We start from the raw sequence: 26,332 nt of genomic DNA on the forward strand, positions 1-26,332 counted from the left end.
TATGAAACTTAGCATTAAGTTTTGGACAATCATATAAACATCACTTAATGAAAGCAAAATATACACATTAACCCTATTTACTCCAATCCGGGGAAAACAGTCATTTATACAACTTCCTGTTTGGGTCAGGCCTCCGAAAATAAAGGTCATCAGCAGTAGTGAGCTGAGAGAGGAAAAACTTTAGAAAGCGATCAGTAAGAAACATTGATAAAGTATGATCCACTTTTTCGAAATTAAAATTGAAGTAAAAATTGTTTGTTTAAATTTTTACGGTAGTTTAAACAGGTCTCATTTAAAAGTATCATTCATGGTGCAATGTTTTAACAGGGGCCTAGATAGTTTCAACTGGATGAAAAAGTTGTGTAATCTTAGAACTTATCTGGAATTACACTTATTTTTTGGACTTCTCCCTAACTCGCCCTAGAAGTAATTGTAAGTTTTTCAATACACATGTTGTGCACCATAAATTCATAGTTACCCCAACATTTTAATAGCTTGATCATGTTGATGCTGACTTACTTTGAACTACCAAAAGTCAAAAAGATATAACATAGGTTTTCAAGACACTATTGTTAATAATATTGACAAGCTTAAGACAAAGCACATAATTCACACTTCGGTAAGGACAACCATGTTTATACAAGCAAAATTAACGCTCAATTTACTACAATATCTTTCATCTCACAATATTTTATCTATATATGAAAACATTGGTAAATCATCAATAATAAATCGACTTATTTGTTTTCTTCAAATATCTTGTGTAAACTCATTCACTACTAGGTTGTATCAATTTGTGAATATCTGTACGCAAGAACAGCTCAGACTGAAATCTGTTCAGACCTTCCACCATCATAACAAAGCTTACCATCACCTAGTAAAAATATAAATTGAATGTGTTATTGTAGTAGTTTTGAAAGGTATATTGAATATGAAATTAATTGTATTTGGCACAATGTAATCTAAATAAAGGCAACAGAAGTATACCACTGTTTTAAAGTCATACTCAGAAATATATTTTCACTGTTTAAAAAAAGATTGATTTACCATCAAATTGTAAGTTTGTAACTATGTAAAGGTTTCAAAGTCAATGAAAATATGTTCAAACAAACCTCTGGTAAAAAGACATCAAGTAGCTTCTCATCATTTTCTTTTACAGCCCCTTTACTGCTGATCTTATTCCTCAGTTCAATATACTAATAACATAAAAATAACAGAATTAGTATCAAATTTCCATTCTCAATTTTATATCTATTTTCCCCCATCTCTTGAATAATATGGGGAAAAAAAATTAAAACTGTTATGCTTTGTAACAGTGCATGAAAATGTTTGAAGTTGGTTGACTTCTATATGTTAATCAAAACATTTTGATGCAATTTTTAATGCATATTATATGTAGTTTGTTACCTGCAGTTTTGAATTTTTACTTACTATATTTTCAGAAGGAATGAATTGAAGGCAGTTCAACGTTTTCACATCTTTTCTTTTCTTAGAATTGAACTGTCTGAAAACATTCCAACGAAAAGAAGGCAACTCTGTTCTTCTAATCTTGTTACATAATTTCTGAAGAAAAATATTTTTTTAATTAAAGACTGATTGATAGATTCTGATTGTTCTTTAAAATGTCAAATCTCATAAATGTTTTTATTCAAATTTGAAATACGTTTAAAGTACAGAACAAAGTCTTTAAAAGTTGCTTACTACTAAAACTTCTTTAAAGCTTTAAAGGGTCTAATACTGAAATATCATGACAGATGATATTAACATGTCTTTTGGTAGTCATTGTTTAGCTATTAGCATTTATATAATTTTCAATATAACAACAGCTTAGAGAGAAACAAGATTTTTAGGGATGTGTTCTTCTGAACAAAATATTAATGAATTTAAAAAAAATATATAATGAAACTAAACTTTGTGCAAAAAGTATGTACTTACAATAAGCAGCTTTTGAGTTTCAAATTGTATAACCATGACTTATACTTACCTTTATATCTACCATATCCAGAGTTTCAATGAACCTCACTTCATCCTTGTATATATTGAGGCTAGAAAATAAATATCATCAATTATATGCAGGATTTTCAAATTCAACATTCCCTTGATATACACACATTAAATAACTCAGATACATGACTTACTAAATGAACAATAATATTTTTTTACTGATTGCACCAAAATACTTTCCTATGGTAATATTGCAAAAAAAATGATTTTCTTAGGTTTTTAATTTTTCGTTTTTTCATTTATCAAGTGAAATAAGATTTCTAGAGATTATTGTGTTAAGTAAAACTATAGGCCGTATCGCTAGTTAATAATTGACCCTTTATAGACCAGACTTCTGACCCTGATCCTAATACTTATCTAATAAATATAAAAAAAAATAATGAAATGTGTGAATAGTTATATCAATCACAATACTTTACGTACTCTTTTGGATGATATGGTCGTCGGATATGACATCCACATACAAATGCTTCCTCATGAGATATAATACAACTTGAATGATATGTCTGGAAACATTTTAAGCACTTTTTATATAGTGAATTTCCCTGACAAAATACTCCTGCACCACATTTATCTTTATGGTCGGATATCTTTCTGTCATTCAGGAAAATTCCTTCCATGAAAGGGAGAAAGGATAAACATAGATCTCCTACTTTTTGAAGAGCCAAAATGCTTATTGATCTTTTGCCATTTTGCCCTTCATAATAAACAGATGCTCCTTCTTTGAGTATTTGTATATTCAGATTAAGTGCATTTGGTATACGCATCAGGTGATATAAAGCTGGAAAATATTCAAATAAATTGTTAATATTTACAAATTATTGATTGTACAAATATATTACAATAAATAGCATAGTGGAAATTGTAAAAAATCTGATACATACTAGTATATTAATAATTTATTTTTGGATGTAACACGTCTTCTGATTGGCCGACGTTATTGTGTTATCAGCCAATAGACATAATTTAGTCATGTGACCGTGACGTCATCAACGTTTTTTTCATGATTTTCTACGGTTTCAAATGGAATTTAGAATTAAATTATAAGAAATGACTGTGGTATTTTTTCTGTCTATTTGAAATAACATAAAACATGTGGTGCACACTGTTAAATAACCTGCTACGCGCGTTATTCAGTGTGCACCAAATATTTTATGTTATTTCTTCATAGACAGAAAAAATATTACAGTCATTCCTTAAATAAAGTGAAATAATCTAAGACATAGGAAGTTAACTGTACAGGAGTATATACCTATACTATTATGTAAAGCATACTGTTAATTCAGAAAGATTTCAGATTATTTATTATCAAAATGGGACGGAATAGCCGTGGCACTTGCTTAATGATTTTTTTAAATTATCATGTCTATACAGTTTTTCTTGAAATCATGATAATTATCGTCAATTTCCAAATATGCAAATCAGCTGATTATATTATTTTGAGTAATAAAAATAATCATCATTGTAAAAAAAAATATCATTATCATTAATTAAATAAAGCGCTTTACCCAATTCATCTTCCATGTCACAACAAGGGGAGTCAAATTCTTTTTTCATCTCCTCCAGGATTAGATCCTTTTGGTGGTCATCTGAATCACAGCCCTAATATTTAAAGAATGATATACAACTTTAAGTAAACCAGGTATTAAAGAAAAAATACCACAATACAAACCACATCATTAGCTGAAAGATTTCTGTATGCAAAAATGTTGAAATGTTTTGTGTAATATGACAGCCATAATCATTTATGTTGGCAGAAATCTTTGAAAGAAAAGCAATTGTTTTCAGAAATGACAAAATCGCAATATTAAAGGGAAATCACACTATTTATACTACTAATAATAATTCATTGAAATTTTGCATGTAGACAGATCATACTTATTACAATATTTTAGGCGGAAAATTTTTTGGGGTCACCGATGTTGTTTTCGAGATATGACGTCATCAAAACTTAAAGAATCGTGTTATACCAAAATATAGAAATAGAGCTCTAAATTGCTTCAAAATGGCAAAATTATTGAAAAACGATTTTAAACTGGAATATCAAATACAGTCAAATGTTATTTGTACCTTAAACACATTTAATTGTCTCTGTTTCCTTATTTTTAGAGGCCTTTGGACGTTTCCCGCCATTTTTAATTGCTATTTATAATAGATTTTTCTTGAAATAAAAAAAAATCTACTAATGTTTTTCCCTTCAAACTTATGCATAAGTTGCAGCTTCAGAGAAGATTTTAAAAGCATAAATAAAAAAGAGGGGTCACCGATGTTTTAAATCCGTTAAAACGGAAATAATCTTATCATCGAACTTTGGCGGGAACTATACACTTTTCTGTCAACGTTATCTATAGAACGATGTTGCTGGCATAACAGCATTTCTTGCAACACTTGGGCTGAATTAAAATATAATAACTATATCATGATTGATTTTTTTATATATAGATATTTTGATTATTCATTGATATTTTTATCAATCTATCGAATCGTTAAATATAGATACAGTAACATTTTATTGTAAAGTAATTGTCAAAGTTGAAGTCATCTTTAGTATTTCTTAATTGCATATTTTTTGTATGGGGAAAACGAATTTTGTCTCCGATGATGCCATATTATGCAAATAAGTTTCGGCTTCCAGGTAAAGAATCTTCTATCTCGGAATACCGAGTATATCTGTGCTAAAAGGTAACACGTTCCTTTTAGACTGCAGACATAAAAATTCACGAGCTTGTCCATTCGCACTGTGTAGATAAAACCTGAAATGTCGTGTTTAAGATGCCATAAACTCAAAACGTTAATAAAAACTATTTTCGTAAGGAATTAAAAAATGGTTAACATGTCCGTAATTACACAACGGTTCATAAGTCAGTTATTCGAACTGTGGAAACCAATTTTTTTGTCTGAGTTCTATCATCCCGCACCCATTTTTCATGTTCATTGTACATAATATGTTCAGTGTTCATCGCCTGGGTATGAAAGCTTTATGTATTACTTATATATGATATTTCCGTTCGATCAATCGCGCAACCTTGGTACGTTATGAGATATACAATGCATCTGATAATTCAGTGCTAATGCTGATTGACAATAAAAGACAAATCGTTATATTGATATCGGGAACATATAATGTTCCCAGTTGATATGTAATAAATCAATCTTTTAACTTATAATAAACTGAACTAGTTTTTTTTTCTTGTTCTGCTACATCTTTCGGTGTTTCTGTGGAAAAGTTGATATATTTTATCTAACTGTAGTTTTTTATCAGATGACAAGTGAAGTGTTGATAACATTTGAAGACATTTTAATGAGTTCGAGTCCTAGTTAGATTTTGAGTTGAAGTTCGAGTATCATTTTGAGTTCGAATATTAACTCGAGTAAGAGTTCTAGATAAAGCTCGAGTTCCGCTTAGAACTTCCAAATTATAGTATTACTGTGAGATAGTATGAGAATTTTGGTAAGTGTTAAAATTTTGAGATCTGATTTTATTGATGGTGAGATGTTAATAAATTAGTACTGTATTATTGTATATCCGATGAAATTAAGAGAAAGATTGCAGTTTCTATTTTCTGTTGGTGCACCTCTTTTTCTTTGAATGTATATTCTTTTATCACATTTATGTTTCAATATGGTATATATACTTTTGTTTCCCAATACGGATTAATAACAGGTAATTTGAAAATAACTGATTAATTGTGTGTGCCATTTTCAACACCCTGATATATCATGTTAGCCATTATTTTTAAAGAACCAAGGTATCAAGAGAAAATCAGCTGCCTTAGAATTAAAACAAAATCGTAAAAGTTCCGCGGAACCCAGTGTCTCCCCTTTTTTTGCTGTCAATCCCTCAACAAAAATGAGGGGGAAAAAATCAATAAGAATATTCCGCTCAATACTATCTTTTCATTGTAAGGAGCTTCTGTCAAAGATTGGTAAAAATTAAGGATAGTTTATGAATCTAATAAATGTTTTTAAAACTTTAACTGCAGACTGTATGTAATATTATAGCGAACCCTATGATAGTTTTCCATAGATTCACCTGCAAGTTACCTATCGATTTAAACTTTTGGCAGTTCTATTGTCCCATCTAACAAATACAACAGGTATTGTTCTCTGTATAGTTTATTCACCAGGACCTTTAAATTTCTTCCAAGAGAAATCTATCACTCATTGATTAATTTACCTGAACAAAAAATTGAACTGTCAATGATGAAAAAAATACTTACACCAATACTAAGAAAGGACTCACAAGACTGCATGTTGTGTTGTATTTATTCAATACCAAAAACTTGTTTTTAATGTGTTCAATATTAATACTGATTCAAAAATTAAAAGTTGATTTCTGATCAAATATTCAATTTTTTTTTGTGTTTGATAAATAAAAATTTGAATATTATTATTTTTAAATTAAGGTCTTCATAAACATAGTCTATAAATTAACAACAACAAAAACATGCAAATTCATTGGAAAATACTAAAAAATGTGTCTGAAATAAACTTTTTATTATTAAATCAGATTTTATATTGAACAGATTGAAAATATATTAATGATATATTGAATAAATACAATATCGCATTCAGTTTATGTGAGTTTATAGAAGTATTTCAATAAAAAAAAAGAAAACTTTCTACTCAGGTAGATTAATCAATGAGTGATAGATTTCTCTTAAAAGAAATTTAAAGGTCCTGGTGAATAAACTACACAGAGAACAATACCTGTTGTATTTGTTAGATGGGACAATAGAACTTACAAAAGTTTAAATGGACAGGTAACTTGCAGGTGAATCTATGGAAAACTATCATAGGGTTCGCAATAACTAGAAGAAAAACTAAGGTCATTTATAAGTAAAATACGGATAAACAGGTACAAAATTTTAACAAAATTTCCTTCTAGATACTAGTTTTTAATCATAAACAAGCTTCGGTCCAAGTTTGATACAAATCCAGCATAGTATAAGAAAGTTATTAAAATTTAAAAAAAAATACAATCACAGAGTGAATGTATTGTATCCTGGCAGAAAACCTAAGTCTATTTATAAGTAAAATACGGAAAAATGGATATTCTTTTTTCAAAATATACTTCTGGATACTGTCTTATGATCACAAACAAGCTTCTGTCCAAGTTTGGTAGAAATCCAGAATAGTTTAAGAAAGTTATTCAAATTTCAAAAACTTTAACCACAGAGTGAATATTTGTGGACGCCGACAGAATGTAGGATCGCTATGTCAATGCCAGGACGATAGCCCGGATTGTGACAGGATATTCACCAAAACTTTCTTGTTATTTGATAGATTATTGTAATATTTGAATACCTTAGAGATACAAGACTATCTTTTATGAAAATCTAACAAAAATAGTTAAAAAATTATTTTTGAGCAAAAAAAATTGACCGGACGGATTTCACCGTACGTACGCTTTACATCGACAAAAAGTGTTAATATCTCTTTTGATTTACATTATTTTTTCATACCAATAATAAATCTGCAAGATTAATAATTATCTTATATGAAAATGTTAACTTTATAGTAAAACAAATTGTTTTTTCTACACTAAAAAATTTGACCGGACAGATTTCATATTCGCCAATTTACGTTTTGATTATATTGAACTGATCGACAAAAAAATTTAATATCTCTTTTGTTTTACAATTTGTTTTCATACAACTAAGAAATCTGTGAGATCAATAAATATTTTATTTGAAATTATATAAACTTTACAGTAAACTTAAAGGTTTTTTTTTTTATACAAAAATGAGTTGTGCGGACGGTAATTCATATCAAGACCACAATCGCCTATTTTTGTTGCCATACATTGTGATTGTTAAAAAAAAAGAAGATGTGGTATGATTGCCATTGAGACAACTGTCCACAAGAGACCAAAATGACACAGACATTAACAACTATATGTCACCGTACGGCCTTCCATTTCAAGTAGCATTTCCATTGTTGTACTTAAATCAACACGTGGTTTGCTTTCTTTTGCTTTAGTGAAACAACCCTTCGAGCGGGCCGCCATTTTAGAAATTAGCAATCACTGCGACGGAATCGAAAATGGCGACGTCATAATACAGCCACGACACTATCGCGGCGCCCAGAGAGATGCGTATAAACAATAGTGTGATTTTCCTTCAAGTGCACACAAGAATTTCTGAATTAACAGTGATGGTAACTTTAAAGCACCATCTTGTTACTAAGAAAACACGGACATATTAATAAAAATTAGCTAATATTACAAGAATATCCTGTGAACTCATGAAACGATTAAACAAGTTGAGTTATCATGAGGTAGAACTGATTTATGCAAATCTAGTGCTTCTGTAGAAATATTAATATAGCCCACTAGTAAAAACTAACCTTTCCTATTTCTATAATTTCATTACAGATGGTAAGAAGCCTTGCAAATTGCATATGTGATTCATCACCATAAAACAAAATGGACACAGATCTAAATAAGGTCCATGTGCCACTTCCTTCCATGTCTGCAGGAAAAATGTGATCCCTTTTAAACTTCAAGGGAATGTAGTCTATATATCTGAAATGATATGAATCACTATGCATATAAAGCAGCTTTATTTAAGAAAAATACTGTAAAGATTCAACAGATCAAAACTCTTTTCTAATTATCTATCAATATGTATCTTTTTTAATGATTTTATAGGAATGTTCTGGATTAATTAAATTACTGTTTGTATGCAATTGTTTTTAATTAATTTCCTAATTAAAATTATTTTAAGAATAGAGAAAGAACAAGTGAAACTGCGAGCTACTGTGCACTGATGATACCCCCGCCGCAAGTGGATAATATTAATAGTGTACAAATATGCAAGTGTTCGGTAAACAGGAAGTTGTCGAGTGATGAATCTGAAAACGCATCACACGGTATAGCTGACTTATATAAATCCTGAAACCAAATTTCAGAAATCCTTGTATTGTAGTTCCTGAGAAAAATGTGACGAATATTTTCCACTTGGCTGTCATGTGTAAAATCATACAAGTGTTCGGTAAACAGGAAGTTGTCTAGTGATGAATCTGAAAACGCATCACACGGTATAGCTGACTTAGATAAACCCTGAAACCAAATTTCAGAAATCCTTGTATTGTAGTTCCTGAGAAAAATGTGACGAATATTTTCCACTTGGCTGTCATGTGTAAAATCATACAAGTGTTCGGTAAACAGGAAGTTGTCAAGTGATGAAACTGAAAACGCATCACACGGTATGGCTGACATATACCAAATTACAGAAAGGGTGGATGCGTAGTTCCTGAGAAAAATGTGACGAAAGTTTCATGGGACGGACTGACTGACGGACGGACAGACAGAGGTAAAACAGTATACCCCCCCTTTTTTAAAGCGGGGGTATAATGAAATGTTTTACATAAAAGAAAAGTCAATTATAATATCTTTCTAAAATTGAGACATATATTTATTTATTGTGATGTTTTATTAACATGATCAAACAGTACATTTTAATTCCTTTATTTTTATTTTTGAATTGCAAAACTTAAAACATTTAGCAAACTGACTCCCTCCTAAGGTGTTTGTTATACTCTTTCTTTTTTTAAAGAATAACTATAATAGTAATTATTTACCCATCTCCAAAATGACCTAGAGATCTAGATTTTGAGCAGGTGATAATGTTGTCAGCAACATCTGGTACACATGTCCTCACTTTGGCAAATATTTCAACAATAGATTCCCAGCTTATGTGCCAATCAATGCATGATAAGTTGTGAATGAAGGTAGTGCATGCATCTTCATGGAAACCCTACAAAGGTGTAATGAAATTACTAGACTATTAAACACTTCAATATTTTGTTATTAATATGAAATTATATGAAAAATTACCACTAAAATTATTAATGGTTTTCTAATAATTTAATAATTGATAGCATATTTGCTAAGATGACACCAACATTGAAAACATGTTTACAAAGAATGTTATGTTTTGCCACTGAATTTCCCACTGCATAAATATTTTAAATGTCATTTGTGAATCTAATTAGCAACTCATAATAATTCATATGATTATTGATAAAATATAAAACACTAAAGGAACAAAAACATGCCATTGTAAAACTGTTATCATATTTACTTACATTACTTTGAAGAATATCTAAACATACTTCAATTGGTGATTTCTGGTCTTGTTTACTAATTTTATCCATTGTGACTTCTAATAAATAAATAATTAAAAATGTGATCTTACAGTCAACTTGAGGAAGTTCCAGATATCTGATGTTTCAACTTTAAATTAATTTCAGATTGAACATTAAAAAGTAAGAATTAATGCCTGTTCAAAAAAATGAAATTTTGTGTTGATTAAAAAATGGAAGAGTTTTATTTTTCTTCTGTTTTATCTTCATAGGATGTTTTTTTTTTTATTAAAAACTGTTAAAATGTTGCTGAAATCCTTCTTGTTTTATAGCTGCTGTTATCTTTAAAAGGTTCACAAATAATTAGGAACAAACTATTTTCAAAGTGTTACTATATGACTAATTGATATTGCACCTGCTGTCAGATTCTGTTCCGATTTTCGTTTTCCACTTTTCAAGGCATTTTGGCAGCTATTTTCCTAAATGAAATATTAAAGAAAGAATAATATATATCATTTGTCTAAATAACAGCCCAACAATGCAAGATTTGTAAATTTGTTCTTCCCTGGACAAGGATTAAAACTTATTCTACTGAGATATCATGGCACAAAATTGCCTTGCAATATGCACAGCAAACTAGATCACTCAGGTTCCAGGGCTCAATAAAATCAATCTTTCAGTGGCCAGGTTGTATCTTTCCCGCTCTATTTTATATAAGACATGAAGATTGAGCATTACAGATCAGCTGATTTATCTACGGTGTAGAGAATCTTACAAATTAATATATGATGCAGTCACAGAAATAATTCACAATTTTGTCCACAATTTTAAACAAAACAATTAATTTTACAATGGCAATAGGTTTTTAAAAGTATGAAGAAGTAAAAAAACAACATTAAAATATGTTTAATGGCCAACTTGAAGGTTTTGTAGCACTATACGAGCCATCTTGCAAGTAAAACCCTTATTGGCATTGTGAAAAGTTGGCAGGTTTAATTATAATTATAACTACGTCTGAACCAGTGACAACTCTACAACAGATTTGCAAAAAAGGATGGACGGTTTAGTGTTTATAGGTCAGTGGCAGATATTATATATATACGTGTACAATTAAATGTAAAGGTGATTTGAAAATGAATATGAACTGTACTTTGTTATAGATCAATATTAAGAAAAGAACTTTTTAACATGCAAATTTAAAATTTAACTGTTTGCAAGTAGACATATCACTATGAATAAACCTCATTAATTCAAATCAATTGCCCCTTTTTTAGCTCTCTCTTCTAAATGGCTAGTTTGCTTAGTGAAGGAGCAACCAATACTAATTTCTTTTTTTACACCATGCCTGGGTTTGAACCTACAACTTTCAGCTCTCTTGGTTATCCATGACGTTGGAACACTGTAAATAGTATGTATACCTTTGTCCAGGTATTGACAAGGCATTGTCTGCATTCAAATCTATCTGCTTGTAAATGGTGTTGGTCTCCCATGCAAAATGGTGTCTTATGGAAACTTCTTTTGCACAGCCTACATTTTTCCTACAATTAAAGAAAAATTTGCTTGTCACAACAGGTATGCTTCAAATTTCCAATTAGTAGCAAAATACCATTTGTAATGATTTTATCATTTGTGAAACATATCTTGGTTTCAATTTAATCTTGATTGAAATCTGAAAATTAATATGCATATTCCAGACAAGAACATGTAAATAACATATTAATTTGAACCCTCCTATGTACTCTACCTAAGTGCATGCTAATTAGCTTTTTAACTCATTATTCAGACTCGCAATCCAACCATTCTTTGCTCTTACTGCTTAATGCTGCTTACTTGTCTTTAAAGCAACAAAAAAATACCAATTTTGAAGTCTTTGGTTCGACCTTGTCAGGGAACAAATCCTCAAACTCCGAGAGTTCAGGAGAACATGCGACCCGGGAGAATGTATAAAAGTGTATTTTGCAAATAAAATTATTATATAATGTATTACATGAGATTTGGTGGTGGAATCTGTTTCTTTAATAATTTTTAATACAATATGCAACACTTGTTATTCCTTCTTTTAAAATGATCTGCAAAAAGATGTGTTCTTTCTATGTGACGTCATCAGGCATGGTAGACTTCTTCATGCTGTCACAATAGGAAATTCAGAGGAAAGCAAGAAAATTTGACATCATAATTAAAAACAAAATGTATCGTCCAATGAAGATCTTAGTTCAAACCAAATACACCTCAAGTGATTAAATATAAAAAATAATCAACATGTCAGGAAAAGGATAAATCGTGTAAGAATAAGAGAAAAATATGTAATGGTTACCATTTCTTGATCATCCTGAATCATGAATCCACAGACAGGACAGCAATCACATAGATAAACTGAAAAAAGACCATTTTTTTGTAATACACATCATTGTTTTAACATGGATGTAGCATATAGCTGTCTGGTATTTCATTATTGAGCACAGATTTACAATTTCAACATACACCTCCCATTCATTTGGGTCTGAATTGAGAGTCTCTTGGTATAAGTCCACATCAGTAGGGATCAGATAATTAGTGTCCTCCTCAAATATTGACAAAACTCTGCATGTATAACATTATAGTCATTATGAGTATAGTAAGGTGTTTTGATAATAGTTTTTGTATACCCATTTTGCAAATGTAATACAAAATTGTGATTGATAATTCATGTGAATATTTATTGAAATTATAATTGAACACAATCTTATTAAAACTTCCAAGAAAGGTTGATCTTAGATTCTGAAATTGACCAAGAATTTTTTTTTTTAATTGTTGGTTATAAGAAAGTATAGTGGCCTCATGTGCAAGTATGCATGAAGAGGATTAAGTAAGTAAGTAATAAGAAAGTATATTATGTAGAATTTATAAAGGTAAGATGTAAAGAGTAATACCTTCAAACCATAAAAGTTTATTGGCTATTCTTTTCCTACCCAACTTGATTTCATATTGACCAATATCAGTTAGTTGTTCATTTCTTAAATGTCGTTCTGCAAACTAGATAAAAAAAGCAGTAATGTAATGAAGTAAACTTAAAAACTAATGTGTGTATTTATTAATTCGAATCCTTTTAATCAATTAACAGATATGGGTCATGCATGTTTTTAATCCCATATATCATATTTATAATCAGTGTTTGTTTTTATCAATTAAATAGACATGTTACTCTAATAAATGAGGTACATCTGATAGAAATCAACCTAAGTGTATGTATACATATACCAGTAAGATTTTATTTCAAAACATTCAAATATGAAATAAAAGATGAATTATTGTCTGTTTTGTTTGGTTCTTTTGACAACTCAATTTTCAAACAATTACTTTCCTGACATATTTTCAACCAAAAATAGGTTGACAGATGTATTGATTTCATTTGCACAAGGTTGAATTCTATCAAACCATTCACATTCATTTTTTTTTTTTAATATGATGAAAAATGAGATACTTATTCAAAGATGTACAGCTATATACCGTTAAGACATAAACACCACAACTACTTCCATCATGTTGTTTAGAATGTTGTTTGGGAATCGTATTCCAAGCCATGTTTTTATCTATCTCTAATCCAATCATGATTCTTCTCTCTATAAACATTCTGTAAAACAAGAATGGTACATGTCTATAATTGGATACATTAGTATTTTTTTTTCTAAAAACAATGAGTAAATATTTATGTAAATTTACAAAACCCATTTATCTCAAAACTACAGTATATATTTTCCAAACATTTCTGATTTGCAATAAAAGTTATACTAGATAAAGAATTGTATAGTCTGTTGTTTAGAAATTTTGTGTGAAATTGAAATATTTTCACAATTAGAGTGTTCTACCATCATTTAAAAGCAGTTTAAACTTCTGTTTGATAATTGAAAACAGGTTTCCATGAAAATACTGCAAACAACCCCACACATGTTGTGAAATTAATGATTTCATTAGACATTTTCTAAAAGTTACAAACTTGAAATTTTGTGGCAAGAAGGGTGTGTGGTGCGGACTTTGTACCAGTGCTAACTATACATGCCAGATTAAAGTTAATTAAATTTTATCGATTAACAAATATTAAACTTTCAAAGCATTACCTCCAGTTCAGCAGAATATTATTCTTTTGACCTGCGCTTTCCCCCAAGGGATTATAAAAGTATAGGCTCCCAGTCATAGGTTCAATTATCTAAAATAAATTGTTTAAGAAATCATAAATTCAATTAACATATCTGAAGGACAGGAAGCACCATAATAATAGTTTTATATAACCCTCATTTTAATTGGTCAATGCTCAGCTCAGTGTTTTTTTTTGTTTTTTTTTCTTAAACTGTCAGCAATAGGTCAACTAAATTTGGTGTTTGGAATGATTGTAAGGTGTATATGTATGTCTAGGAGGTATTATTTCATGATTTAAAAGTCAATGCTAAATTTTTCTGGTTAAATTTGTTTCTTAGAAACCAATTATGTGCATGGATGATAGTAAGGTGTTTTGTTTGGTTTATCAGACCTTGGTCTAATTTTCTTAAATCATGTCAAGTTTAAGTGACACTTGTAGTAAATCCTTATATTTAGGACCATCAACATAAAATCAATGATCAGTTATATATAAGCAGATATTTTTCAAGATATTTAAGCGAGTGCACCCTATTCTAAAAATCATTAAAATTAAAATTAAACAATAAATTCTGGAATACCATAAGATCCCAGTGAGCTCCATCTTGATAGTAAGCACCAAGGAGAATGTCATAATCCATCAGATGTACCTAAAAAAACAAATATTGCCATGTATTGTTATATTGTTCACCAGGTACAAAATTACCAAATAAAATAAATACAAAGATTGAATAGGAACAAATAAAATCTCTTCCTAAAGGGCCTTAATATAACTGAAATATATTTTCAACACTGATATTTATGATTGGATGTGGAAAAAAGATATTATTGATAAACATTTAGATTGAAGACATATCACCATTCTATTGAATTACAAATATCTGAAGTTGGTTTCACACCAAAATTAATTCCTTTTTTTCTTGGTTTATAAGAACAGTTCTTAAGTATAATATATGGTATTTTTCCAAATTTTTATTGCTACGTCTTGGAAAAATCAGATATTAAAGGGGTACTTTAAGCTGGGTAAAACATATATGTTAAAAATATATCAAACAAGAAGCAAACAAGAATGTATCCCAAGTACACAGATGCCCCACTCACACTATCATTTTCTATGTTCAGTGGACTGTGATATTGGGGTAAAAACTCTAATTTGGCATTAAAATTAGAAAGATCATATCATGGGGAACATGTGTACTAAGTTTCAAGTTGATAGGACTTCAACTTCATCAAAAACTACCTTGACCAAAAACTTTAACCTGAAAATTGCACTTTCATTTTCTAAGTTCAGTGGACAATGACATAGGGGTCAAAATTCTAATTTGGCATTAAAATTAGAAAGATCATATCATAGGGGACATGTATACTAAGTTTAAAGTGGATTAGACTTCAACTTCATAAAAAACAACCTCGAATTATTTCCATGGGTAAAACAGTATGTCCCATCTAATAGATTGTATTTTTAATGAATACATACATTTTGTAAAGTTGTGTTAATGGAACACTCTCCGTTCAGTATTTTGGTCATTGCAGCTGTTGGAATTTGAAATACTTTTCTATGCTGGTCATTTTCCCAGTTGGCAAGGCATCCTAGGTAAGCATCCATGACCTAAAAATGTAGGTTGTTATTCAATTAAAAATAGAAATATTAGACTTCTCTTGTGTTATACACATCTAATTATATCAGTTTGATTTCTTTCACTAAAGCCTGTCATTAGACCTGTCGTTACATTCTCTTACTTTTATTCTTGATGGACAACTGTCTCACTGACATTCATATCACATCATTGTATTATTATATATATAAAGTTTGATCAATTTCTCATAAAAATCTTTATGCAACTATAGGTGTGAAAGTGCATTATAATTTTAAAAGACATACTGATGGATGGAATTCAGCATTCCCAATCCCCTGCAATTCATTAAAATTTAATATGCATGCAACTATCATACTCATTTAATATTTCTCTCCTCACAACTTTTGTACATTTTAATATTTGCCAATAAAAAAACTTTCTCTTGTGCGCTTAAATCTATTTGGAACTATACTTAACCTGATCTGTAAGCCAGTGTTTATCTCTAAGGGATCTAATATCACCATCTGTTATATTGATGTTGAAAACTTTAGCAACTATATAACCAGTTTCTTCCTCCTGATCCCATATCCCCTTAACTCGTTCTAGAACTGAAATTCCAAACAAACCTTCTTATTATGTACTTAAAACTTAACCATAATATTAAAAAGTATCTCAAACTCCAAGGGCGCACTGAAAAATTGTTGGTGAGTAATAGCAAAGTTTACATATCAATACATTACAATGATAATAAGGAATAGCTGTTTAGGTTCCAATGGCAAATCAAATGTATAATATTAAGAGAGCAATTTTATTCAATAAAAAAAACTACTTTGTACTAGTTACTAGTTATTCTTCATGTGCTTGTTTAGAAAGTATTAGTCCACAGGCAGATATATTACCCACATTATTCTGACTTCAAGCTGATCTGCTGAGTCTATGCTAATACTCCTTAATAATCATACATGCTTTGTGGAATTTCTAGCACTTATGTGTAACCTGTCTAGGTTTCAAACTCATGACCTCATGATTTGATGCATCACTTCTTTTTGTATTGAAGGGTTTATAACAGAACAATACCCTCTTTATCACTCACCACTAATCATTCCTAATAAATGCATTCAAATTTCGTGTCAAGATAAATTTTCTAACTTACTCTTATTTCATGAGGATTAAATTTTTGAATTATCAAATGGATAACTGTTGGTCGCTATGACATATGAAAATAAATTGCTGAATATACCACACCCAAGTTATCTACAATGAAAAAAGACAAATTTACCTTGTATTTCATCAATCTCCACACCAGTTAATTCATTTGCATACACTGAAGATGAAAATAAAAATTGTATGAGAATGTATGTACTAGATTAACCTGTTGAAGTAAGATGTTACACTGCAGATAATACAGAATATAAAACAAATATCAAATATGTTAAAACAGAGGAAATATACAAACATTTGGCATCAGTGATAACACATTATTTGGAATTTTGATGGGACAAGATTTGGTTGAAAATCATACCTGATTTATCTAATTTTTTTTCTTTGAATGTCCTTTACTGATTAACTAAGTTTTATACAAGAAGTCCATTACATTCAAGTAGTAGAAAAATGACTACTGCATTTGATCTTATTGCAGTTTTTTTCACTTAATATTTTATTTTTTAAATATTTTCAATGCTGTTTACTTTCTATCTATTTGGTTTACATGTATGCTTGTGAAACCATTTAAATGTACAATGTATGGCTATTGAACTATAAAACTTTCCTTTATATGTGGAAATATATTAGAAGTTGTATTCAGCTAAATAGTGCAACACATCTTTAAATTAAACCAATTATATTAATAGACTGTTTTTGACAATACACTACATAAGCTTCAGTAAGATTTACCTGGTAATGATTCTTCTATAGCTGATATTTCACAGGAATCATTATCAGTCATAAAATAAGGAGGGTTCCAGTCTTCATTCCACTGCATGATTTTTTGTAGTGCTTCTTTGATAGATTCTGCAAGTTCATCTGCTGTTATGAATGTTGCAACATTTATATACCCTACATTGGTGTTTACACAAATGAAAAACAGTGGCAAATCATACTTTGATCTATTGTATGTTGCATCAAGAAAACAAATTTCTTTGCCATATAAATTCAACAGTCTTTTTTGCCATCTGCTCTGGTGAACAAATACAAACTTTTCATCAGATGTTCTATCCTCTGGTCCACTGTAATAGTAAATAAAAATTGCATTAGTCTGTACACAAATCCTTAAGTCACACAGCCTGTCCTAGACCATACTATCAGATGTATTGAGATGTTGGCCCTCCCCCCCAAAAAAAAAATAAACAACTTCTTTAAGTGCTGAAAGAGAGGCAAAGGATAGCAAAGTAACACTCAAACAAATAAGTCAAATAATTAAAGGACAATGTCATTGCTTAAAAAAAAAGACAGACACACAAACAAACAATAGTACTCAAAACAAAACAAAAGGAAACAAAAAATTCTGTACTTGGTCATGAACAACCAGAACGGCCCAAAAAAATATATGGGAATAAAGGAGAGGAGAGCACTTGTTGTCTAACATATGTAAAAGAAATCACAAAAACAAAAGTAAACATCTTTCATTTATATAATTTAGTGTTAGTCAAATGAATGTCATTTATGCAGGACCAGTAGAGTTGGAGCCGGACCAGTAAATTTTTCAGTCCACTAGTCTGGTAGGCCAGTTAAATAAAAGCTGAAATTCAACCCCTGATTACAAGCAAACAAAGATCAAGTTAAGAAATGGAACTAGAAATAGTTTAAAATGAACAAAGTTAATTAAAAAATATATTGAACTCCAAGGGAAATTCCAAACAGAAAGTCCTTTAAACAATTGCAAAATCAAACTCTTAATAACACCAAATGAATGAAAGCAACTCTGATATAGTCATATTCCTGAATTTGTACATGCATTTCCTCATGTAGAAAAATGGTTGATTAAATCGGGTTTTATAGCTAGCTAAACCAATCAATTGTATGACAGTCACATTAAATTCCATTATGTTGACAACAATGTGAGCAAAATAAACAAACATAATGAACTTATTGCTCAGACATCAAAAAATTTATCTAAAATCAAATCTATACTTTTATAATGTATTCCTAAGTACTCACTGTAAGCATGTTCTTAAAAAAAAATTATCATCTGGAAATGTCTTTGTCCATCCTTGAACTAAATGTTCAAGATTAGTCTGATCATCTTTGGAAAATCTGCAAGTAATTAAAACATATACAAATAAATAGATGTATCCTTCAGGGCACACACTACTTTAGAATCATAGGAATATGACATTTTAATGCAATAAATGGATTAAAAAAAATTCATCACCTTCTTTTGAGGTAACAAACTTATTTAAACAGAAAAGATATTATTATAACTTTATAATATTTGAATTACTGCCATCAGAAATTTATCATAAGATTTGATAGTACTGATAATTGAAGATTTCCCACCAAAATTGTCTTCCTTCAATTAGAACTTTCTGTTGACAATAGTGCTGTTTCCATAAATCATTAAATATTATTTCAAATCCAAAAGCCATCCTCTAATAAGTGTTGATTAAAAATAATATTCAATTACTTTTCATCGAACATTGGTTATCATATTATATGATATTTATTTAAGGGATTTTGCATTTCGTTTTTTCTTTGAAGAACAACATGTGTTTACAAGTTTATGTAATGAAATAATGAACTAATTGAAGAAGCTTTCAAAAAGAGTGTTTAGTGAAAGTGTATATACATGTGTCAAATCGTAACTTCGCATCAAAAGCATAGATGTCCGACTGGGTTTTGGTTATAAAAATGACCTGGTACTGGTTTATGAAAAATCTGCCGTTCTATTTTACCGTTTTAATAAGACAATCAGGTTTTCTGTTTTGGAACAGTTTTTATACGCCCATTTTTTTTGTTTATATCGTGGTGGAAAGGATAGACATGGAATTCATTGCAAAATACTATTTGTCGCCAGCTGGGCAATCATGATGATAAATATATTTGCCCAGCCGAAACACCTGGTTGCATTGGGCGACCGTTAGGTTTAGTCCCTGATAAGAGCACTGCTCTTGTTTCTAATCCCAAATATTGAATTTTTTGTATATTTCATATTTATGTCTTTATCCTTGTACCTAAATAATTAACGATTTCTTTAATTAAATATGTATAGGCCCCAAAAAAATATATGTCTGTTTAAGGTAACATACTTTTAAAAAATAGGGTAGGTAGGTAGGTATTTCCATTTTGTTTTATTTTTCATTTTATTTTTATTCATCATGGGCGTAGTTTTCCCTTATTTTTAATGATTGGATTAATTATCTTTGTTATTGGTCAGGAATAATGGCGGCAAAGTGTTAATTACATCACACGAGTCACGAATTTCCTAAAAACAGCTATCATATTAACGATTGTGAATATTTGGATGTATTAGGCAATTGATTTATATTATTGCTACCTTTAGCTTCACTTTTGACAAGAGTTCAGTTCATTTTTCACTTTACGTTGCAAATAAAATGACTTAGGGTCAGCGCTCAAAAGGAGGGTTGGTCATGTAACTGTAAACAGACATATATTTTTTGGGGCCTTACAACATTTTGCAGAAATTTAGAATGATTTGCTAACATGCTAAGTTTAACATTAATAATTAATTTTATGCTCGATTCAAAATCTTGATCAACCTAAAAGAAAAATGTACCTGAATTTGTTTTTTGTTGTATCCATATGGTTCCTGATGTCTTTGTCCGTTGGATAAAACCGACGGCTAGGTATGGTCTGGTCCTCAATTTCTAGTTCTTTTTTAACAAAGACTTTTAAATGTCGCTTCATCTCTGACACTTTTGTCACCCCATCTCCAACCAGTTGTCTAATTTTTGCCTTAACTTCTGGTCCAACTGGTTGACAAAGTCCAGCAAACTGTAAAAAGTATAAATGTTTTTGAATTCAAAATAATCACCACTAAATATTAAAAAAGAATTATGATATAAAAAACATGCTTGCACCATCCTTTTCACTGAACCATGAAATTTATTGAAAGGTTCCCTTAATAAAGTAAATATGTACTTAGTATCATGTTGATATAGTGTGAACTTAAAAGTTTCAACATATACAAGTTTAATCAAAAGTAGAAAATAAGTACCTAGAGGAATAATAATGTCTAGTAGAGCTAACAAAATATAAAACTTTTAAACTGTTCAACTTTGATACCTCTCCTATTGTATGGTTTTTATGGTCATCTGCAGTTGGATAATACATGTGGATTTCTTCTTCTTTCACAACATCTACAGATGACTCATCCAAAGCTTTGCGAAGAGTTTGTGCAGTCTGCTTCCTTCTCCATTTACTTGAACTATTTTCTAACTGATAAATAAAGACAGCAATTGAGCATTTCCCCTTTGATTGAAAAAAATAGAATAAAACCTTTTACTTTTACCAATTTCCAAATTAACTTTAAAACCCTTCAGTTTTCTATAAATAATTAAGGATGGTTGCTCCTCTTATTCCTTTATTTATCTACTATCAATTTATAACAGTCTAGTAAAAACCTTGTTATTTTGAAACAAGAGTAGCAAACATCTTTAATTAGCAGTATCCTACAAACGATTACAATTGATGAATGGGACCATGTGGACCGTCAATCCAATAAGACATACTTTTTTCAATCTATAAAACAAGAAAAATCCAAATTATGAATATCTCTTCATCTTGACATGGCGTCTATCACGTTTGGACTGGTCCATTTCATTAATAAGGTAATTCATAAATCTTACAGAGTAATGACAAACAAGTAATGACAAACATGAGGCTGTCACAACGACAGCAAACCGGATTTATTAACATTTATTTGTGTCCTGGCAATATCACAAGAACCATATCTGATGAATGGTGAAAGTAAAAATTGTCAATATCAAATTTAACCTCCATTTTGCCATCAGAATCAACCAGGGCTTCCAAAAAAAATTTGAGCCAGCCGGACATTTCATATCTGATCCCGATTTTAATCCCTTAAGACTTAGTCACAAAAGGCAATTATGGTAATCAGATGGCCATTCCAATGATTGACATTACATTAAAAAAAAAACGATTTTAAACTTTACTTTGATATGATTTGAATTTGATGTTCGGATGTAAATGTTAAATTGGCAGTGCATCATTCAAAGTGTGCACATCAGCGTGCTCATATCTGCCTTAAACTTTTTATTTGTGCAAAATGATATTGTCAAAATCTATAGTTTCGTTTTCACATTGTTCTAACCGGATGTTGACTTGACAATGGTAAAACATGGACCATAAACGGATACGTAAAATCCGTGTACGTTTACAAAGCACGACTGAGAGAAGGGGCTCTTTCCACGTTATTTCTTCAACAAAATACTTGAATTGAACGTTAGATACAGGTATCAATGATAATTTTAGCATTTTTGAAGAAATGTAGGATGCATTATCAAATTTCCCAACTGTGCACATGCGCACACGTGTTATCTGGCTATAGTTCATACGACGTAGTTCTGACGATTTTTTATTTAAAACCTTTTTAAATTTTTCATCAAATCATGTTGATAAACTAATTTCTAATAATTTTAATCTTTTGGACTAAATCAATTAGAAACAAACCGCTGAAATGTAAAAAAATAATTCTGAATAAACCGATCAATTTACACGATGTCCGGTACTGAACATAGTTCACCTGTCACTTGAACAGGTAGATTTCAGCTGTCCAACTACTAATTAGCCTTGATTAAAATTAGAAAGTATTGAAGTAGGTGTTGTTTTGATAGTAATTAATCATCATGTCACATTTATGACCGGAAATGTGTTGATGTTAAAGGCAAAAGGTTGGGTCAAAAAGATTTATGTAAAAATGACCGAAAAAGCCTTGAAAACTAAAAAGTATATGACTGTTTCATGCTTTGACCAGCCTGACTTTTACCGGACATTTTACAAATGACCGGAATATATGACCGTTTTGGAAGCCCTGGTATCAACACATTAAAATTTGAAAAGCTTAGGTTGAATGGTTCATGAGTAAATGTAACAACATGAATGGAAACGCCATTTTTTTATCTTTCAAGAACCATAACTCCTGAACGGTAAAAGTCAAAATCGACATTATTGAACTTGACCAGCATTTTGTCATAAGTAACAACATATTAAAATTTGAAAAGCTTTGGTTGAACAGTTCATGAGTAAATGCATGGACACGACTGGAAACGCCATTTTTCAATCTTTCAAGAACCATAACTCCTTTACGGTAAAAGACAAAATCGTCTTTTTTTAACTTGACCTTTATTTTGTTGTCAGTAACTACATATTAAAATTTTAAAAACTTTAGTTGAACAGTTCATGAGAAAATGTACGTACAACATTTGGTTGCCACCCGCCGTACATCCCCAAATCAATATCCGACATTTTTGTCACAAAAATACGGTTCAAAAGGAAAACTAACTTATTGTTATGTGTTTTTGACAAAGGTTTCGTTCGGCTAAATTATTTGTGCAAACAAATTAACAAAATATGTCATTTTAGTTTGACTCTTACGATTACAGGTATTAAATCATTTTTTTACACTGTCATTATAATTGATTTATTACAGTGTGGGGTCTGTCAGTATCAACAGCTATTACAATAGCAGGGCCTGACACATCATGGAAGTATCAAAATAAGTCAAGAGACATTAGAACGTGTAAACTGTGCTACTTTTAATTAAATCAGAACTGCGAGATAAGATAACCTTACTATAACATGTATACCTGTGTAGTGATTTTAATTTTATGAAAAATTTACGAATGAACAAGAGTACCTGATCTCTTTCTACAAGAAACACAAACAACACACATGAACCATATTTAATAAGAAAAAGTTCAGTCAAATTTTCAAAACTAATTCAATAACTGAAATTATTCCATATTTTGTTTGAACAATAGCACGAACAGCTTTAAAGGAATTGAAGGTTTAAAATGCACTTTTAATTTGCCTTCTATGTTATTTGATAGTCAAACGGTTGTCCCCTTAAATAGTATCCCTCAGGGACTTTCTATACTAACAGGACTGGTCACTTATAACGATGTCTATACAAGTTATCAAACTGAACTCAGCCGTAGCTGGTCGTGTCACATGACTTTATAGCAAATCATTTCACATTTACCAAGTGTTCTTCATAACTATATATTCAGGTTTTATACATTTTGTCATTGCAAAATTTTGTTTTTTAAAAGATTTCTCTGGTTGTTTTTTAAATATTGATCTTTGAACTTTGAGGTAGGTATTTGTTCTTTGAATTTTAAGTAGCCTCCATCTTGTTTGACATGGAAACCATTTTACACCATTGGGATGTTCTTTAATATGACACGCCTAAGTTTAATAATTCATCATTCTTTCAAAATCTTATATTTTTTGTCATCATAAATGGCTATTAATCAGATTTTATATTAACAACTTATTATAATTATATAATTACAATGAACTGTGAAATACGCAAATAACTACTTAGCATCGTATATCAGATATAAGAAACTAAGTCTATTGTTGGGTGGTAGCTTTAAACAGGCAGCTTAGTAATCAGTTAAAATCAATAGAGACGAGTCCTGTATAAAGAATAGAAAGTCACTGTATCCCAGTATAAAAATGTAAATAAAAAAAACCAAACCCTGTATCCTGGAAATTTAATAATGCGTCTCTGGGTTATCCTAGCAGGACATATCATCTTTTTAGTGTTTTGAATCAGAGTCCTGCCTTTCATAACATAGCTAGGGTCAGTTTTCGACTTTTCTTCCTAAAACAAAAATGACATTAACATACCACTATTGCATGTATTGATGTTCCCATAAAATACAATATGAATATTTTAGCAAGTACTATTGGTTTAATAAAGGGAATTTTGAAAAACTATATGAACTGTGATATTTCACTTTGAGTTAATACTCAATACTTACCTACTGTAATATGCATATTAAAGGTGAATACATGAGAGCTTAGACCAAAGACAAATCTGGTCAAAGCAACTTTGACCAAATGTAAGACCACCACAACCATTTCATGCAATCTTCACCCAAAAACATAATCAACACTTTCTGAAGTGACTAACTGGGGCAATAGTGATTTATCAAACAAGTTCATAAAGACTGGTTTAAAAAGATCAAGCTTGTGGTCTCTTTATTTAAAATGACTTTAACTAGTTTCGGGTACCAGCTAGGAATTGTTAGTAATGGCAAAAAACTCTTTTATAATTTTGAAATTGCAACCTATTATGCTTATTAATTGAAAATACATATACATGTATCTAATGGCAACATATGTCATTTGTATGTGGAAATCGCAAATACACATGCAATATTGTCAAGGATTTGTATAGTAAGATTACAATACAAATCCTTGTTTAGGTTAAATACTTTTTCTGCTTTATATTGGATCTTCTTTTTGATGTTTCGGTCAGGACCATGCTGACATTCTCTAACATCATATCCCAGAATAATGTAAGGACAGCCATTGGTATCTATTTTACATCTGTCATCAGCTTTTCCATCTTCCCACCAAATCTTATGTGCTTTGTAGTCTGTTGAAACAAGATCAATGGTTTCAGTGTTGAAATAATACATTCTCATAAATTTTTAACTATTAATTCTCTCTATGTAAGACTATTTTGTCTTGTTGGTCATAGGATTTTCAAACTGAGTTATCACGTAAACAAAACAGTAAAAAAAATAACAATAGAGTAAGTGATAAAATATTAAATGCAAATAAACTAATAAATAACGCAAGTTAATAAACTGAAATTAGAAGTTTCATCACTTTGTATAACATCTATAGTAAACAATTGCTTAATGCAATGTACATGCATTAGATATAAAGTATATGAGTGGTGTAACATTGCCGAAACCTGGTTGTTTGCTTATAAATGGTAAGTTGCATTGTTGCGAGTATAAATATATTTTTTTTTTCAACAGATACATCCAAATGTTCATAGTGAATATGGCAGCTGTTTTAAGGAAACTTGTGATTTATTTAAATTTCATAGATATCTATTTACTTAAACTAAAGTTATAATGCGAAAACCAAGAAAATGCTTATTTGAGCCCTTTTTGGCCCCTGATTCCTAAAATGTTGGGACCAAAACTCCAAAAATCAATCCCAACCTTCCTTTTATGGTCATAAACCTTGTGTTAAAATTTCATAGACTTCTATTCACTTTTACTAAAGTTAGAGTGCGAAAACTAAAAGTATTCGGACGACGACGACGCAAGACGACGACAACGTGATTGCAATATACGACGAAAAATTAAAATTTTTGCGCTCATATAAAAACAATCTGCATTTTTTCGAGAATTCATGGCAATTTGACCTCTGCCATAAAAAAAAAAACAACCTGTACATGAATTGTCCTTATCAATTTTCCAATGTTAAATGATCTGGTCTTAGTCCTGGAATGTTATCTTGTTTTCAGACTTCCCCGTCTCTACTGGTGATGACTATTTTTCACCTGTCCAGTTACTAAGAAGTGTTACAAATGATATTAAATGCAA

At 30.3% G+C, this 26,332-nt stretch overlaps 1 protein-coding gene across 1 annotated transcript; it reads right to left on the reverse strand.

Moving 5' to 3' along the window:
- Positions 1 to 29: 29 nt before the first annotated feature.
- LOC134702612 (uncharacterized) lies at positions 30 to 25,408 on the reverse strand. Its single transcript, XM_063563382.1, has 25 exons — positions 25,202 to 25,408; positions 24,460 to 24,585; positions 21,021 to 21,173; positions 20,512 to 20,729; positions 18,936 to 19,031; positions 17,673 to 18,004; positions 17,059 to 17,103; positions 16,257 to 16,387; positions 15,680 to 15,811; positions 14,784 to 14,852; positions 14,187 to 14,275; positions 13,579 to 13,702; positions 13,002 to 13,104; positions 12,407 to 12,465; positions 11,511 to 11,630; positions 10,508 to 10,571; positions 10,096 to 10,172; positions 9,589 to 9,764; positions 8,353 to 8,530; positions 3,513 to 3,606; positions 2,428 to 2,785; positions 1,985 to 2,045; positions 1,432 to 1,563; positions 1,113 to 1,196; positions 30 to 874 (listed from the first exon to the last, which is right to left on the reverse strand). Exons 1-25 carry the CDS (start codon positions 25,406 to 25,408, stop codon positions 770 to 772), a joined length of 3,333 nt encoding a protein of 1,110 aa, XP_063419452.1. The 3' UTR covers positions 30 to 769.
- Between the last annotated feature and the right edge of the window lie 924 nt (positions 25,409 to 26,332).

Source organism: Mytilus trossulus, unplaced genomic scaffold (genome assembly GCF_036588685.1).
Source record: "Mytilus trossulus isolate FHL-02 unplaced genomic scaffold, PNRI_Mtr1.1.1.hap1 h1tg000558l__unscaffolded, whole genome shotgun sequence".
Lineage (NCBI taxonomy): Eukaryota > Metazoa > Mollusca > Bivalvia > Mytilida > Mytilidae > Mytilus > Mytilus trossulus.